At 48.1% G+C, this 17,359-nt stretch overlaps 2 protein-coding genes across 3 annotated transcripts; one reads left to right on the top strand and one right to left on the bottom strand.

Annotated features, from left to right (window-relative positions):
• Window positions 1-4,373, bottom strand: TMED4 (transmembrane p24 trafficking protein 4). The gene is made up of 5 exons (XM_060787243.2): window positions 4,158-4,373; window positions 3,969-4,069; window positions 1,835-1,960; window positions 1,149-1,295; window positions 1-982 (listed from the first exon to the last, which is right to left on the bottom strand). Exons 1-5 carry the CDS (start codon window positions 4,309-4,311, stop codon window positions 833-835), a joined length of 678 nt encoding a protein of 225 aa, XP_060643226.2. The 5' UTR covers window positions 4,312-4,373; the 3' UTR covers window positions 1-832.
• A 5,804-nt stretch (window positions 4,374-10,177) lies between these two features.
• Window positions 10,178-17,359, top strand: LOC132782758 (interleukin-1 receptor antagonist protein-like). 2 transcript variants are annotated; one of them, XM_067470722.1, is made up of 5 exons: window positions 10,178-10,822; window positions 11,359-11,401; window positions 13,846-13,934; window positions 15,505-15,629; window positions 16,694-17,359. In XM_067470722.1, exons 1-5 carry the CDS (start codon window positions 10,783-10,785, stop codon window positions 16,910-16,912), a joined length of 516 nt encoding a protein of 171 aa, XP_067326823.1. In that variant the 5' UTR covers window positions 10,178-10,782; the 3' UTR covers window positions 16,913-17,359. The 2 variants fall into 2 exon arrangements, with proteins under 2 accessions (XP_067326823.1, XP_060643650.2); XM_060787667.2 differs by lacking the exon at window positions 10,178-10,822 and having other exon boundaries at window positions 11,035-11,401.

Genomic DNA, 17,359 nt, shown 5'->3' with positions numbered 1-17,359 from the left:
TTGCAGCAAAATGTTTATTTCACTCCAAAAACCGTAGCAAGGGACACTAGGAAGAACATACCCTACCGAACTGGGAAGCAAAGACTCCTTGGGACCAAAGCGGTGGGAGAGGGGGGGCGGGAGGGAACCTTGACACCATTTCAGGGTGCCAAAGGTCCAGCTCTGGCCCAGTCCAAGCAGAAACAGGAGGGGCCCTTCTCCCTTCTTCCTGACCCTCTGGGCCCCAAGGGTGACTGGCTTCCCTGCCAAGGAACCAGAGACAGCATCAGGAGGAGAACAAAATACTAAGACTCTGCATTGATCTCCTATTGACTCTTAAATGGTGAGGATGGCCTAGTCACTGGTGCTAAGAGTTGTTCCTCTTAAAGAGATATGCTACCCCTGCAAAGACAAGGATGTCCACAAATGAGCTCTGGCCTATGCTACCATCCCAAAAAATTGCACAAATGTCCTTCGCCCCATTTCCCCTGCGGCCCCAAGCGCTTATTGAAGCACAGTCACACAAAGCCAGTAGGAGAGGGGCACTTTGGGTCATCTCAGCCATCGGGCGACAGCACAAGGGGAGAAAGGAGGCCTCTTTACGCACGAGAAGCAACACCTTCTCCTTCCGTTGTCCTGCATTCCCTGAATTCCAGCTTCCTGAGCACAGGTCCAGGCTTAAAAAGGGCAGCCGGGGGCGAATGGTGGGCTTTGCAAAGGGGTATTTGTGGCTCAGCCAAGGGCAGTCTGTATTGGGCCTCCATTTCAGTCCAGTGCTTTAGGAAATCCGGAAGCGTGATGACACGTGCCGTAGTGGCCAAAGACGGGGGGCTTTTGTGTGCCACCGGAGGATCTAAACCAATTTCTTGGCCTCGAAGAAACTCTTGAGGTGCCTCATCTGCCAGATGCCCGTCAGGATGAGGATTACCGTCTGGGCGATGGACCACCACAGCACCCGCTGGTTGGTGCTCTCGCTGGTCATGCGGAAACGCTCCTCCCGGTACTGCAAAGCAGATGCACCCTGTCAGTGACAGAATCACAGCCCCGTGCCTCTCCACAGGACACCAATAAGACCCCAGCCAAGCCCAATGTGTGCCAAAGGCTAGGGACTGTGCTGCATAAGTAGATGGGGAGGGCAGGACTTGCAATGGAGGATTCTCCCAACTCACCCTTTGGTAGTTCTGCTCCTTCTGGATCTGCTCCACTTGGTCCAGGAGCTGCCTGGCCCTCAGCTGCAGCTCCGTCAACTTGTCCTTAGCTGCAATCTCCGGGTAGTTGTTGGCATGCTCCCCGACCTGCAGGTCCAAGTGGACACGCTGTGGAGGCACAAGGAAGAGAAAAAGGAGGAGAATAAGGAGGAGGAGGAGAGAGAGGAGGAGGAGAGGAAGGAAGGGGCAAGGAAATAAAAGAAGGATGGAGGAGGAAGGACAAAAAGAAGGAAAAAGGAGGAAGAGGAAGAAAGAAGGAGAAGAGGGAGGAAGAGAAGCAGGAGAAAAAAAGGAGAGGAAGAGAAGAGGAAGAAGAAGGAAAGGAAGAAGAAGAGTAGGAGAGGAAGAGAAGAAGGAGGAGAAGAGGAGTAGAAGAGATAAGAGGAGAAGGAGGGAGAAGAAAGAAAAAGGAGAAGCAGGAAGAGAAGTGGGAGGAGAGGAAGAGGTAGGAGAAGAGCAGGAGAGGAAGAGAAGAAGGAGGAAAAGTGGAAGGAGAAGGAGAGGAAGAGGAGAAGAAAAGGAAGGAGAGGAAGAAAGAGTGAAAGAGAAGAAGATGAGAGGAAGGAGTGGAAGGAGGAAATTAAATCAGCCTTGGATCAGGCAGATCCCCATGCCCCTGCCATCGCTTTCCGCAGCCCCTCACTCACCAGGGTGCCACCTGCGAAGAGGGCCAGTCGCGTAGAGTTGGAGTGAAGGCAGAGCTGGTGCTCCCCAGGCGTGTGGGAGGTGAAAGTGAAGCGCCCCTCGGAGCCATACTGCCGCGAGAGGACCACCTGCAGCAAAGGGGGAGGACAGGGGGGAGACGTTGGCTTTTGGCCCCAGGAGCCCCTCTCTTTTCCCTTCTTTCCTAATGGCGTATTGTGGCTCATTAGGGTGTGGGATTCAGCGCATAGGTGTGCCACATGAACACCATGAGAAGCCTCTGAGTCTATGTAAAATGAGCAATAATTCGTATATTTTTGAAAATACGAATAAAAGGTGTGTTTTGCTATATTACATTTTACTTGTCTTGTTTTATCCCTGCTGCACCCCAACTTGAACCACAAGGAGAGGCAGGTAAAATTATTATTACTATTATTATAATTATTATATTACAGTCTGTGTTCCTATCTCTCATAAAGGGTTGATTTAATCTCCAATTTGCTACTAAGAATGAACAGTTGTGACCCAAAATGATGCATTGCATCAATGTCATCTGATCAACATGAAAGGTATGTCTTGTTACATTCTAATAACCTTGTTTTATTGCTGTTTTAACCCTGCTGTCACCCAACTTGAATCATAAAGAGGCAGGTAAAAACTATTATTATTATTATTTTGACATCGCAGTTTGTGTCTGTGTCCCAAATTATTATTATTTTGAGATTACAATTTGTGTCTGTGTCCCAAATTAGTTTGACATTACAGTTTTATGTCTGTGTCCCAAATTATTATTTTCACATTAGTTTATGTCTGTATCCAAAATTATTAGTATTATTATTTTGACATTACAGATTATGCCTTTTTCCCAAATTATTATTTTCACATTACAGTTTATGTATGTGTCCCAAATTATTAGTATTATGACATTACAGTTGATATCTGCCTCAAATTATTATTATTATTATTATTATTATTATTATTATTATTATTACTTTGACATTACTGTTGATATCTATGTCCCAATCTTTCCCTAGTGGCTCTGTGGGTTAAACCGCTGAGCTGCTTAACTTGCTGACTGAAAGGTTGGCAGTTCAAATCCGGGGAGTGGGGTGAGCTCTCAATGTTAGCCCCAGCTCCTGCCAACCTAGCAGTTCGAAAACATGCAAGTGTGAGTAGATCAATAGGTACCACTCTGGAAGGAAGGTAACGGCACTCCATGCAGTCATGCCAGTGGTCGCATGACCTTGGAGGTGTCTACGGACAATGCTTAGAAATGGAGATGGGCACCAGAGTCTGACACAACTGGACTTAATGTCAGGAGAAACCTTTGCCTTCTTTAAGGTAAAGGTAGTCCCCTGACATTAAGTCCAGTCATGTCTGACTCTGGGGTGTGGTGCTCATCTCCATTTCTAAGCCGAAGAGCCAGCGTTGTCCATAAACACCTCCAAGGCCATGTGGCCGCCATGACTGCATGGAGCGCCGTTACCTTCCCACCGGAGCGGTACCTATTGATCTACTCACATTTGCATGTTTTCGAACTGCTAGGTTGGCAGAAGCTAGGGCTGACAGCGGAAGCTCACGCCGCTCCCCAGAATCGAACCTGCGACCTTTCGATCAACAAGCTCAGCAGCTCAGTGCTTTAACCCACTGCGCCACCGGGGGGTCCTTTACTGTGTCCCAAATTCTTAGTATTATTATTTTGACATTACAGTTGATGCCTGTGTCCCTATCTCTCATAAGGGGTTGATGTGATGCCGGTTTGCTACTAAAACCGAACAGCTTTGACGCAAAATGATGTATTGCGTCTGTGAACGGTTTGGGAAGTAATACCAGTTTGAAAGTGGGTTAAATACTCAGTGTAGATTGAGCCTTGGCACCACATTGTGTGCTTGCAACCCAGGAAAGTCCTCAGTTTAAAGACTGGCCAGTTTGGGAAGTAATACTAGTTTGAAAGCGGGTTAAATACTCAGTGTAGATTGAGCCTTGGCACCACATTGTGGGCTTGCAACCCAGGAAAGCCCCCCGTTTAAAGACTGGCCAAGGGATCGCCTTGGCTTCCTTGGCCGCAGCAGGGCACTGTTTGCCTGGCAAGCTCTGCCCCTCCTCCTGGATGGCCCGCCCCTTCCGCTTCCGGCTGACCTTCCCATCCGGGTCCTTGACCTCCACGAACATGCCCAGGCCGGGCGTCGAGGGCAGGAAGGCCTCGGCCTGCTTGTCCCACAGCTGAGTCCGGTAGTTACCTAAAGATGAGAGGAAATGACGTGTTTACTCTTCTTGGCCCCGCCCCTCGGCCTCGGCCCCGCCCCCGCCGCTTCTGCGCATGCGCACCAATGACCATGGTCTCGTCCGGAATCTCCTCGATGAAGCACCGCTTCTCGGTCTCCCCGATGTGGAAGTAGAGCCCGAGAGCCCCGCGGCTCGCCGGCAGAAGCAGCACGAGCGCCGCCGCCCGGAGCATCCGCCAGGCCGCACAGCCCGCCATGGACGCCGCCTTCTTCGCCTCAGCCAGCCGCCGCGCATGCGCAGCCGGGGAGCGGCGGGGAAAAACCAATCAGGGCAGCCCTGCGCATGCGCGGTGGGCAACTGGGCTGACTCGCTCTCCGGAAGGGGAGGGGGGACGCCACGCCTCCGCCATTAAGCAAGAGCGGAAAGTGTGCCTGTCCCTTTAAGCCTGTGAATGATGACGCCCAGGTTGGGAGGAAGAACCCCATTAGCCACATGAGTAGCCACCAAACTGCAAAGTCAATCAGGGAGGGTTTGGGAGGATTAACTGGCCCTTGCTGTCTGGAGTTGCTATTTCAATTCCTTCTCTAGTGTAAATGTTGCAATGAGCAAGCTTGCATAACATTGAGTAGCTATGAAGTTTGCAAAGGCAATCAGAGAGGATATCTGCATATAGGTAGCCTGGTAGTTGTTGCCTGCAGGCACCCTCTGTCTGGAAGGTGCTAACCGACCTTTCAAATGCTTAAAAAACAATACTTTTGGGTTTTTGGAGAGGCTTTTCCTGTGTCCCCTTTTTTTATTGCACAACAAGCAAGTTTCAGACCAGGGAAAAACTGTACAACCCAAATTCTTAATCTAAGTACATCGAAGAAGGATATGAGAAAGGTTGCATTACTGGAACAGTTTTTGTTGACCTTACAACAGCCTATGATACGGTGCAACATAGGAAAATGCTGCAAAAAGTCTACTATATTACCCGAGACTATGATTTTACAAAAACTATCCAGACTCTCCTAGAAAACCGTAGCTTCTATGGAGTTTCAAGGCAGGAAAAGTAGATGGAGGAGGCAAAAGAATGGCTTACCGCAAGGCAGCGTTCTTGCACCAACCTTTGATCGTTTGCTGTCCGGAGTTCCCCTCTTTCTGAGTGTTCTTTATTTACTGTCTTGATTTTGGTGTGTTTTTTTTTTCATACTGTAACCCAATTTTGTTCATTTTCATGATTCCTCCTTTCTGTTGAAATGGTTCAGGTGCTTCCTGCGATGCCTTGGTCGCTCTCTGGAATGGAGAGATGGCCAGGGCAATTGACACGATCGCTCCGCAACGTCCCCTCTCAAGTAGCCGAGCTAAACCAGCTCCTTGGTTTACTGAGGAGTTGGCAGTGATGAAGCGAAGGAAGAGGGAACTAGAGAGCGTGTGGCGTTCAGATCCGAGCGAGTCAAATCGAGCACGGTTTGTGTCCTTTCTAAGGGCATATGCCGCGGCAATAAAAGCCGCAAGGAAAACCTTCTTTGCGGCTACTATTGCGTCTGCAAGGAACCGTCCGGCGGAGTTGTTCCGGATTGTCAGAGGTCTTTTAACTCCCGCCACCTCAGGCGGGAGCCCTGACAATTCGGCCTCGCGCTGTGAAGCATTTGCTCGGTTCTTTGCAGACAAAGTCGCTTTGATCCGTTCTGGTCTGGACACCATATTAAATGCAGTCTCCGAGGATGTGACACGAGCACCTGCTTGTCCTATTTTGATGGATTCGTTTCAATTGGTGAAGCCCGAGGATGTGGACAAGATACTTGGAGGAATGAGGCCCACTACGTCCATCCTAGACCCCTGCCCATTCTGGCTTCTGAAGGAGGCCAGAGGGGGATTGGCTGAGTGGGTAACGGTGGTGGTTAACGCCTCCCTTCGGGAAGGCGAGATTCCAGCGAGCTTAAAACAAGCTATTATAAAACCGCTGTTGAAAAAACCATCACTGGACCCCACTAAATTTGACAACTTTCGGCCGGTTTCCAATCTCCCTTTTATGGGCAGTCATGGACAGCGTGGTGGCCTCACAACTCCAGGTATTCTTGAGAGACACGGATTATCTGGATTCGGCACAGTCTGGTTTCAGACCGGGACATGGAACTGAGACGGTCTTGTTCGCCTTAGTGGATGATCTGCGCCGGGAGCTAGACAGGGGGAGTGTGTCCCTGTTGGTGCTCCTGGACCTCTCAGTGGCCTTCGATACCGTCAACCACGGTATCCTTCTGGGGCGTCTTGCGGAAATGGGTCTCGGGGGCACTGTTCTGCAGTGGCTCCGGTCATTTCTGGAGGGCCGCACCCAGAAGGTGTTATTGGGGGACACCTGTTCAACACCACAGCCTTTGACTTGTGGGGTTCCACAGGGCTCTATACTGTCTCCCATGCTGTTTAATATCTACATGAAGCCGCTGGGTGAGATCATCCGGAGTTTCGGGGTGCGGTGTCATCTGTACGCAGATGATGTCCAACTCTGTCACTCCTTTCCACCTGCTACTAAGGAGGCTGTCGAGGTCCTGAACCGGTGCCTGGCCGCTGTAACGGTCTGGATGAGGGCGAACAAATTGAAATTGAATCCAGACAAGACAGAGGTACTCCTGGTCAGTCGCAAGGCCGAACAGGGTATAGGGTTACAGCCTGTGCTGGATGGGGTCGCACTCCCCTTGAAGGCGCAGGTTCGCAGCTTGGGTGTGATCCTGGATTCATCGTTGAGCCTGGATCCCCAGGTTTCAGCGGTGACCAGGGGAGCATTTGCACAGCTCAGGCTCGTGCGCCAGCCGCGCCCGTACCTCGGGAAGTCGGACTTGGCCACGGTAGTACACGCTCTGGTCACATCCCGCCTTGACTACTGCAACGCTCTCTACGTGGGGCTGCCCTTGAAGACGGCCCGGAAGCTCCAGCTAGTCCAGCGCGCGGCAGCCATGTTACTAACGGGAGCAAGACGCAGGGAGCATACAACGCCCTTGTTGTTCCAGCTCCACTGGCTGCCGATCTGCTACCGGGCCCAATTCAAGGTGCTGGTGTTGGTCTACAAAGCCCTAAACGGTTCCGGCCCAAAATACCTGTCTGACCGCATCTCGGCCTATGAGCCCACGAGGACTTTGAGATCGTCTGGGGAGGCCCTTCTCTCGATCCCGCCTGCCTCACAGGCACGCCTGGCGGGGACGAGGGATAGGGCCTTCTCAGTGGTGGCCCCCCGGCTGTGGAACACCCTCCCTGTAGACATCAGACAGGCGCCCTCCCTTATGACATTCCGCAAGAGACTAAAGACGTGGTTGTTTGAGAAGGCGTTTGACTAAGTGTTACAACAATTGGCAATGATGATTGGAACGGAACATGGATAACAACATTGGATTGTGATTCTATGATGAGACGTCGCGAATGATTTAGTGTAATTGTATTATTGATAGTGATGTTGTTATTGTTGTTTGTGATATTGCCTATATTGTAATTTGTTTTATATGTTGTACACCGCCGTGAGTCGCCCTAGGGCTGAGAACGGCGGTCTACAAGTGCAGTAAATAAATAAATAATAAATAAATTCTCTATGTAGCCTGACATTAAACAGAAGATGCCTCCAGGCAACAACAGCCAGACTACCTCTATGCAGATACTCTCACTGATTGACTTTGCAAACTTGGTGGCTACTCATGCTATTCAAGCTTGCCAACTGCAACATTAACACTTGCTTCAAACAGACAAGGGTTCTTTCTCCCACCCTGGGCATCATTCCACACACTACGTGGGGCTGCCATTAGACTATTCAGAAGCTTCAAGTAGTCCAATAGGCAGCAGCCAGATTTCTAACTGGAGTGGCGTACAGAAAGAGGACATCGCTTCTGTTGCACCAGCTCCACTGGCTGGCTGTTGCTACCGAGCACAATTTAAAGTGCTGGCTTTAGCCTATAAAGCCCCAAACAGGTCTGGCCCAGCTTACCTGTCCGAACGTATCTCCCTCTATGAGCCAGTTATGAAGTTAATATCTTCTGGGGAGGCCCTGTTCTTGGTCCCACCTGTTTTGCGCTGCAACTGTTGAGGACAAGAAGCAGGGCCTTCACAGCAGTGGCCCCTCAGCTATGGAACTCCCTCCCTAGTGAAATTAGATAAGACCTCTTCTCTCTCCTGACCTTTAGGAAAAGGCTAAAGACATGGATGTATGACCAAGCATTCAGTGAGTAATCCATCAGTGCAATAAGACAATATGGAATAGTGCAGTGAGAAATTGGAACGGCCGCAGACTACAATATCGGATTGTGTGATATTAAATAAGTGGTTTTAAATGTATTAATCATTGTTTTAAAATATATGTTTTTTATTATGTGTGTTTTTATGGCATCGAATCACTGCCTATATATGTAAGCCACCTTAAGTCCCCTATGGGGTTGAGAAGGGTGGGGTATAAATAGGTTAAATCAATTAAATAAATAAATAAAACATGGTCATTTTGAAATTACTCAGAGCCTGTTTCCCTTTTTGCCAGGCAGACAGCTGATATAAATCCCTGGAAATTCCAGGTCCCAGTTAGTCACCAGAGACGGATCTTTGTCCGTGAGTTTATTCGATCGCAATAAACATCACAGTGAACATTCGCAAATGGAGCGCCACGTCGTGCCTCAATCCAGCTTCTGTTTTATAGACATTTCGATTCTTTTGAAACGGTTCTGTTCTGTGCTCAAGTGTCAAAACTTATTACATCATTGTTTATTGAACTATAAATCCCAGCAACTACAACTCCCAAATGTCAAGCTCTATTTTCGCCAAACACCAGTGTTCACATTTGGACATACTGAGTATTCATGCCAAGTTTGGTCCAGATCAATCATTGTGCTCTTTACATGTAGGTGAACTACAACTCCAAAACTCAAGGTCGATGCCCACCAAACCCTTCCAGTATTTTCCTGTTGGTCATGGGAATTCTGTGTGCCAAGTTTGGTGCAATTCCATCATTGGTGGAGTTCAGAATGCTCTTTGATTGTAGGTGAACTATCAATCCCAGCAAGAATAACTTAGAAATGACAAAATCAACCCCAGCCCACTGGTATTCTGATTTGGGCATATCGGGTGTTTGTGCCCAATTTGGACCAGTGAATGGAAATACATCCTGCATATCAGATATTGACATGACGATTCATAACAGTAGCAAAATGACAGTTCTGAAGTAGCAACGAAAATCATGTTATGGTTGTGGGTCACCACAACATGAGGAATTGTATGAAGGTGTTGTGGCATGAGGAAGGTTGAGAAACACTGTTCTAAGAGGAGATATATGGCCTTCTATTCTCATTACCTCACCCTTTGTGTTTAGCAAAACAACTCATTCAACTGCCTTTGAAGTCCCATCACCCAGTCCAGCTGCCCCTGTTAGAGTTTAACTAAAACTAACTTTCAGTTGAGGTACAGAGCAGTGATCAATACCAATTTGCATTATTCTGTACACTTTGGGCTCCTTTTCTCAAAGGAATAAGGAGTGCATTTTGGAGTCACGATATGTTTGCAAGGAGTCAGATTCTGCTGTATGGAAAACAGGGATCTGATCCTTGGCATTTTAGCATTTTAGAAGCATTTTGGTGTTATAGAAGTTTTGGAACTATGAGTTGGCAGGCTTGACCTGCATTTTCTTTTGCAATAAGAACATTGATTTACAGGTGGAAGGTGGTCCCAACAAGGGTTGGCTTGATGTGCCTACTTCCTCTTGAGATGTTTATCCCTTTCGCTCTCCATTCGTACCTCTTCGAATTCCAGAGCACTCTTAGTCACAGCTGACACCAAGTGGGTACGCTGAAGGGCCAGGGCTTCTTAGTTCTCTCTCAGTGTCTCTGCAACTGTTTCTAAGGTCAGCTTCGAGCCCATCTTTCAATGTCTTTTCCTGTCCATCAACATTCTGTTTTCCATTCTTGAGTTGGGAATAGAGTAACTGCTTTGGGAGACGGTGATCGGGCATTCAGACAACGTGGTCAGTCCAGCCGAGTTGATGGCGCAGGAGCATTACTTCAGTGCTGGTGGTCTTTGCTTCTTCCAGCACGCTGACATTTCCCTGCATGTTTTCCCGAGAGATTTGCAGGATTTTTTGAAGGCAACACTGATGGAATTGTTACAGAAGTTGAGAGTGACGTCTGTAGATAGTCAATATTTTGCAGGCATATCGCAGGGTTGGGAGAAGAATAGCTTTATAGACATCTCCGTATGGATGTCCCAATTCTCAAACACTCTCTGCTTCATTCAGAAAAAGGCTGCACTTGCAGATCTCAGGTGGTGTTGTATTTCAGTGTCAATATTAACTTTTATGGAGAGGTGGCTGCCAAGGGAGTGGAAATGGTCAACATTGAACTACAAATCCTTTGAGAGGAGGATGTGTTTGACAACATAAGGACAACCTGAGAGTTGGAAGTCCAAACCTTTGGAGGGGCAGAGGTTTGACACCTTGGAGCCATAAAGTGCTAATGCTTTGCCTCTCCTCTGCTTTGCTTTCCCCTCTTGCAATGGGCCAGCCTTGGGGACACAGATGGCAAGGAAGCCTCTCAGAGGAAGAGGAACCTCCTGGTGGGAAGCTGCATCAGGGGGATTGGGTCTCACGCTCCTAGTGTTGTGTGGCGTCCCTCTTTCGCAAGGGCGTCTTCCCTTCACTGACGCAAGGGCCGCGTGTGCACTTCTCGCCATAAACAGTCTACCAAGTGAGGCCCAGCAGTAGCACAATCTACAGCTCTGGGACCAGACCATGGAAGACTGCACTGTGAAGAAGCCGCCACCTGTGCCAGGTATTCCATCACCCCGAAGCCTCCCAGCTGCTCTCTTCTCTGTCTTATCTCCCTGTCTGGTTCACCTGAGGCTGTGCTTTGGTGCTTGCCTGTTGCAAGAGTGGCTATGTCTTGGCTCAGTCTTTTGTCAGTGGAGAATGGGGCTTTATAGTGGTTTAGGGGTCCTTCTCAGCAGATAAGGGTGCAAGCAGGAGAGCATTAAGAGAAGGGGGAGGAGGCAGAGCTACTTCGGGGCTCTTTGCTGGGGACGGAAGCAGAGGGCCCAGGTTTCCTATCGTGTGGCCCTTTCGTCATTTTGCAGCAATGGGAAGTTACGCCAACGACGTTTCAAGGAAGTTTAATTTCGGCATTCGGCATTGCAACACCCATTGCGACACCGTGGAAAATGTGGGTCCTGGTGTCACAGGCTCCTCATGGACGATGCTGCCAGGAGATCGCGTTGTCAGGGAGAGCCATTTCCCTAGGGATGAGGGGCTCTCACAGACCTCCTTGGGGTAACCCCTTCCTCCTCTTCTTCCTTTCCATTCTCTTTTCAGAGGGAGAGAAAGCCACGGCCAAGGTGGTCATCTTCAAGTCCCGGTAAGTAAAGATGCAAGAAGCCTTGTCCCGAACCTCTGTTCTGCTGGGATGCCCTGGTTGGGGCCAACAACCTCCTCTGCCCCAGATCCCCAGGGAAGCAAAGGCCAAAGGGGTCTCCACAGGTGAGCAGGCCCCTGCTTGCTCTTTGCTGCCTCTAGTGGTATTTGGGGCAGTGGATCCACTCCAGACACTGGTTACAACTGTTGTAGTTCAGCCTGTGACTGTGATGTTCATGATAGGAATGGGGATGAGGGGTTTTCTGGACCTGGGTAATGTTGGCAATAGCGATGAGGGTTTGCCTGGGTCTGAGTTAAGCTCAGACGAGAGGCCCGAGTTGTCTCCTGCAGATTCACAAGGTCACATTCCTGGGGGAGACCCACAACAGTCTTTCTCTGGAAAACAACTGTCTTCTGAGGATGGTTTGTCAGGTGCAGAATTTAACAAGACGGCAAGACTTTTGTAAACAGAGGCAAAAGTACTCACACACATCGAAGGTCAATGGGTTTGCAACAAAAGAGAGATAAGAGATCCTTATGTTGTTGTAAGGGCAAGAGACATGCTTTCCTTTTGGTTCTGGGGTCAGGAAAAGCTTTATATTGTTACATAGGATAGAGTTGCCTCAGTCTCATCAACGTTGGAATTTCATGACTCTTGTTTCCAAGTATTCCTAGTTTCCTGTTCCAAGTTTTGCCAGGCTCCTGATCTGTGTATTGAATTTTCATGCTGCCTTGTTCTATGGTTTCATACTTTTGAATCTCGTGTGTTGCCTTATGCTTTGAAGTTCATTGACTATTCTTTATCTTGGGACTATACTGTTTCTTACCATTTTTATTGCTTTGCCTACATTTATTCTTCAATAAACTGCTTGCTGATTTTACCAAGCTGATGTGGTATTTAAGGTTAGAGTTCCTGCTCAGGAGTACAACAGCAACTTTCAGACTGATGGATCTCAGTGTTGTTGAAGGCTTTCATGGCCTGAATCACTGGGTTGCTGTGAGTTATCCAGGCTCTATGGCCATGTTCCAGAAGCATTCTCTCCTGTTGTTTCACCCACATCTATGACAGGCATCCTCAGAGGTTGTGAGGACAATTGAGAATTGAATGGAGAATACAGTTATAATGTATAGAAAAACCACAAATAAAGTTTAAAACTTGGCATTGTGCTAAATTTCCTTTGACCAGAAGTTGGCTACTTGGAGTGCCTCTGGTGTTGCTGTGAAAAGGTCCTCCATTGTGCATGTGGCAGGGCTCAGGCTGCATTGCAGTCAGTGATGTGTGGTTTGCTCTTCTCCACAGTCTCATGTTGTGGACCCCACTGCGTAGCCCTATTTCTTAAGGTTGGCTCTGCATCTAATGGTACCAGAGTGCAGCCTGTTCAGCGCCTTCCAAGTCACCCGGTCTTCTGTTTGCCCAGGAGGGAGTCTTTCATTCAGTATCAGCCACAGATTGACGTTCTGGGTTTGAGCCTGCCACTTTTGGACTCTCGCTTGCTGAGGTGTTCCTGCGAGTGTTTCTGTAAATCTTAGAAAACTATTTCTTGATTTAAGGTGTTGGCATACTGGCTGATATCTAAACAGAGGATGGGCCGGAGATGCCTTGGTCCTTTCATTGCTGGCTGCTACTTCCCGACAGATGTCAAGTGGTGCAATACCTATAAATATCCTGTAATAATGCGGCATGTCTCATTAAGAGCCACATCCACTGTTTTAATGTCGTGAGATGTATTCCACACTGGGCATGCATATTCAGCTGAGTAGCAAGCACAAGGACAGATGTCTTCACTGTGTCTGGTTGTGATCCCCAGGTTGTGCCAGTCAGCTTTCATATGATAATATTTCTAGCACCCACTCTTTGCTTGATATTGAAGTAGTGCTTCTTGTAAGTCAGAGCACAGTCCAGAGTGACTCCCAAGTATTTGGGTGTGCTACAATGCTTTAGTGGGATTCCTTCCTAGGTCATCCTCAGAGCTTGAGATTCTTGTCTGTTCATAAGGTGAAAAGCACATGTCTGTGTTGCAGATGAATTAGAAATCAGCTGGTTTTCCCTGTAATAGACAGTAAGAACACCTAAAGCTTCAGAGAGGTTCTGTTCAACCATTTCAAAGCTCCCAGCTTGGGCAGTGATGGCATAATCATCAGCATAGATGAAACTCTTTGTCCCTTCTGGCAGTGGCTGATCATTTGTGTAAATGTTAAACATTGATGGAGCAAGCATGCTCCCCTGAGGCAGACCGTTCTTCTGTTTCCGCCATCAGCTTCTCTGGCCAAAAAGCTCCTGTTTTGTAGCAGATTTGATTAGGTTTTTTGCTGTATATTTTATGTTGTTGGTTTGCATTGTTGTTGCCTTGTCAGCCAACCCAAGTCCCTCTGGGAAGGGGGGTGAGATGCAAATAAAGTTTATTATTGTTATTGTTATTGTTGTTGTTATTATTATTGTCATTGCAGGATCTGGGACATCAACCAGAAATCCCTCTATCTGCAGGACAATCAGTTGGTGGCTGGATACCTGCAAGGCCCTAACTCTGCAATGGAAGGTGAGTTGCCACTCAGAGCTCTGTTTTTCTGATGAGAAGTAAATAAAGAGGAGCAACAGTTCTTCCTTTGGCTGGACAGGTCCAGATTGGGAGCAGAGCCTTTGCGGAATGGGGCACCATTGACATTGTTTGGGAATTCCACCTTTTTGGGCAGTGAACCCAAAGAGAAGCAAAATAAGAGTTTGTCTCTCTCTTGACCCAGTGGATGCTCTTTTCTTTGACTCTTGGGTGGCCCTCAAGAACTACTATGAGGCCCATTAGTGCTCCTACCCGAACCAATATCATGTAATGATTGGTACTGGGCAGGACTGGGAAAAGATAGGTTCACACCTTCCCTTCCATATCTGCCATTTCTCAGTGCCGGCTTCCCCTTGAGGTTGTTTTTGATGACATGGAACGAGACAGAACACATGGGAAATGGAGGATGTGAGGGAGTGTCCACCACAAATATACAATAGTTTCAATTGTTGCATCTGATTTGTTTAAAATTGTCATTAGATTGTGTTGTTGTGAGCCATCTTGAGTACCCCACTGGGAGAAAGGTGGGATATAAAAAGAGCTAACAACAACAACAACGAGCTGGGTAGGTTTAAAGAATTGGGTCTGTTTAGAAGAGAAGGTTGAGAGGAGGCATGAAAACCATGTTTGAATATTTGAAAGGTTGTCCTAAGGAAGAGGGAGCAGGCATCCTTTCTGCAGCCCTGGAGACTGGGACTCAGTAGAGCCATGGGTTCAAATGACAGGAAAGGAGATACAATCTGAACATTAGGAAGAACTTCTAGAGCTCTTCAGCAGTGGAACTCTCTGCCTTGGAGTCTGGTGGAAGCCCCTTCCTTAGAGGCTTTGAAGGAAGAACTTCTAGAGCTGTTCAGCAATGGAACTCTCTACCTTGGAGTCTGGAAGCTTTAAGGAAGACTTCTACAGCTGTTCAGCAATGGAGCTCTCTGCCTTGGAGTCTGGTGGAAGCCCCTTCCTTAGAGGCTTTGAAGGAAGAACTTCTAGAGCTGTTCAGCAATGGAACTCTCTACCTTGGAGTCTGGAAGCTTTAAGGAAGACTTCTACAGCTGTTCAGCAATGGAGCTCTCTGCCTTGGAGTCTGGTGGAAGCCCCTTCCTTAGAGGCTTTGAAGGAAGAATATCTAGAGCTGTTCAGCAATGGAATTCTCTGCCTTAGAGTCTGGAAGCTTGAAGGAAGACTTCTAGAGCTGTTCAGCAATGGAACTCTCTGCCTTGGAGTCTAGAGGCTTTGAAGGAAGAACGTCTATAGCTGTTTAGCAGTGAAACTCTCTGCCTTGGAGTCTGGAGGCTTTGAAGGAAGAACTTCTAGAACTGTTCAGCAGTGGAACTCTCTGCCTTGGGGTCTGGTGGAGACCCCTTCCTTGGAGGCTTTGAAACAGAGGCTGGAGGGCTTTTCCTGCCTGGCAGGAGGTTGGACTAGATGGCCCACGTGGGCTCTTCCAAGTCTATTATCCTATGAATAGCAATAATAATACCAGAATGCTCCTGAGAAGCTGATGGCGCCTCTCTCTCTCTCTCCCTCTCTCCTTGCCTTTTCTTTCTTCATCCCTCAGAGAAGTTTTACTGGGTCCACAACCTGGCCTTTGAGCACCAGAAATCCCCAGTCATCTTGAGCATCCAGGATGGGAAGAAGTGCCTGGCCTGCTCTCCGGGGGCCAAGCCTGCCCTGCAGCTGGAGGTGAGCCGAGGCAAGAGAAGCCGGGGCCTCACCTGCACCCACCGCTTGCCTTTGTGGCCCCCACCGCCATATTCCCCACAAGAGAGTCCGCCTGGAAGGGGTGTCCGAGTGCATGTGTGCGCACATGGAGTCGGGCTGGCCCTGCTTGTCACCTGGTGATTCGTTCTGTAGCTTTGTTCTTAAGTTGTGGGGGGAATCCTTTGTTGGGAGGTGTTAACTGGCCCTGATTGTTTCTTATCTGGAATTCCCCTGTATTTTGAGTGTTCCTCCTTATTTACTGTCTTGATTTTAGAATTTTTTTAATACTGGGAGCCAAATTATGTTCATTTTTGTGGTTTCCTCCTTTCTTTTGACATTGTCTACATGCTTCTTGTGGATTTCAATGGTTCCCCGGTGTCATCTGACATGGTGGTTGTTAGAGTGGTCCAGCATTTCTGTGTTTCCAATAATAATATGCTGTGTCCAGGTTGGTTCACCAAGTGCTCTGCTATGGCTGACTTCTCTGGCTGGATTAGTCTGCAGTGCCTTTCATGTTCCTTGATTTATGATCTGTAGTTGAACTCATACATAAGTCAGAACAGGTACATATTAAAATGTAACTCTAGCCAAAACCATAGATTTTTTCACCTTTGGGTAGAATAGGGAAGGGTTAACACCCTTGTGGTGTTTCATTTGTTGTCTGTGTCCCTATTTAGAGGATTCCTCCTCACTTTCCATCCCTGTGAAGATTGGATTTTGGAAAATTTGGCTTCTTGTGGAAACAAGTATAGGTGATAAACCTTCAGTGAAGACCTCTTTACCCCATGATAATGACTCTTCCAGGAGTGGATTTTCCCTTCCTTCCAAGGGGAAGATTCCTTTCATGTCTTGTTGCCTCACCTTGTTCTTAACTAAGAGTCATTTGCAAGCTGGATGTTTGTATCTCGAGGATGGCATGCATGTTTGTGATGAGTGTGTCAGGGGCAAGTCTCTTCCTGGGCACCTGGGGCACTTCCAGGAGTGTGTGTAGGGGAGCAGCCCCTCTCCTCTCCACTTAACTATCCCCCTTTGCCTTTTCTTCGCAGAGTGTCAACATCACGGACCTGCCCAAGAAGGGCCACCCCCGCCAGGAGTCCACCCGCTTCACCTTCTTCCTCTCCAATCGGGATGGGATCTCGCGCTTCGAGTCGGCTGCCCACCCGGGCTGGTTCCTCTGCACATCGGCCAGGAGCAACGAGCCCCTCGGCCTCACCCGGGACCCTGGCCCCAACCACGTGGTGGACTTCTACTTCCAGCCATGCTGAAGCCTTTACCCCACAGATCCCCATGTGCCCCAGCACTGCAGAGCTGCTCCTATACAAAGATGCACCCTTCACTGTTCATTCTAGGCCAGGGGTCCTCAAACTAAGGCCCGCGGGCCGAATGCAGCCCTCTAAGGTCATTTACCCGGCCCTCGCTCAGGGTCAACCTAAGTCTGAAACGACTTGAAATCACACAACAACTACAACAATCCTATCTCATGAGGCAAAATCAGGCCCACACTTCCCATTGAAATATTAAGTTTTTATTTGTTAAAAGTGTTCTTCATTTTAATTATTTTATTGTTTTAAGAGTTTTTTTGCACTACAAATAAGATATGTGCAGTGTGTATAGGAATTCATTCATATTTTTTTCAAATCATAATCCGGCCCTCCAACAGTTTGAGGGACTGTGACCTGGCCCTCTGTTTAAAAAGTTTGAGGACCCCTGTT

The sequence above is a fragment of the Anolis sagrei genome, chromosome 7 (assembly GCF_037176765.1).
Source record: "Anolis sagrei isolate rAnoSag1 chromosome 7, rAnoSag1.mat, whole genome shotgun sequence".
In the NCBI taxonomy this organism is placed as follows: domain Eukaryota; kingdom Metazoa; phylum Chordata; class Lepidosauria; order Squamata; family Dactyloidae; genus Anolis; species Anolis sagrei.
The sequence above is the reverse complement of the archived record's forward strand: the minus strand, read 5'-3'. Positions and strand labels throughout refer to the sequence as shown.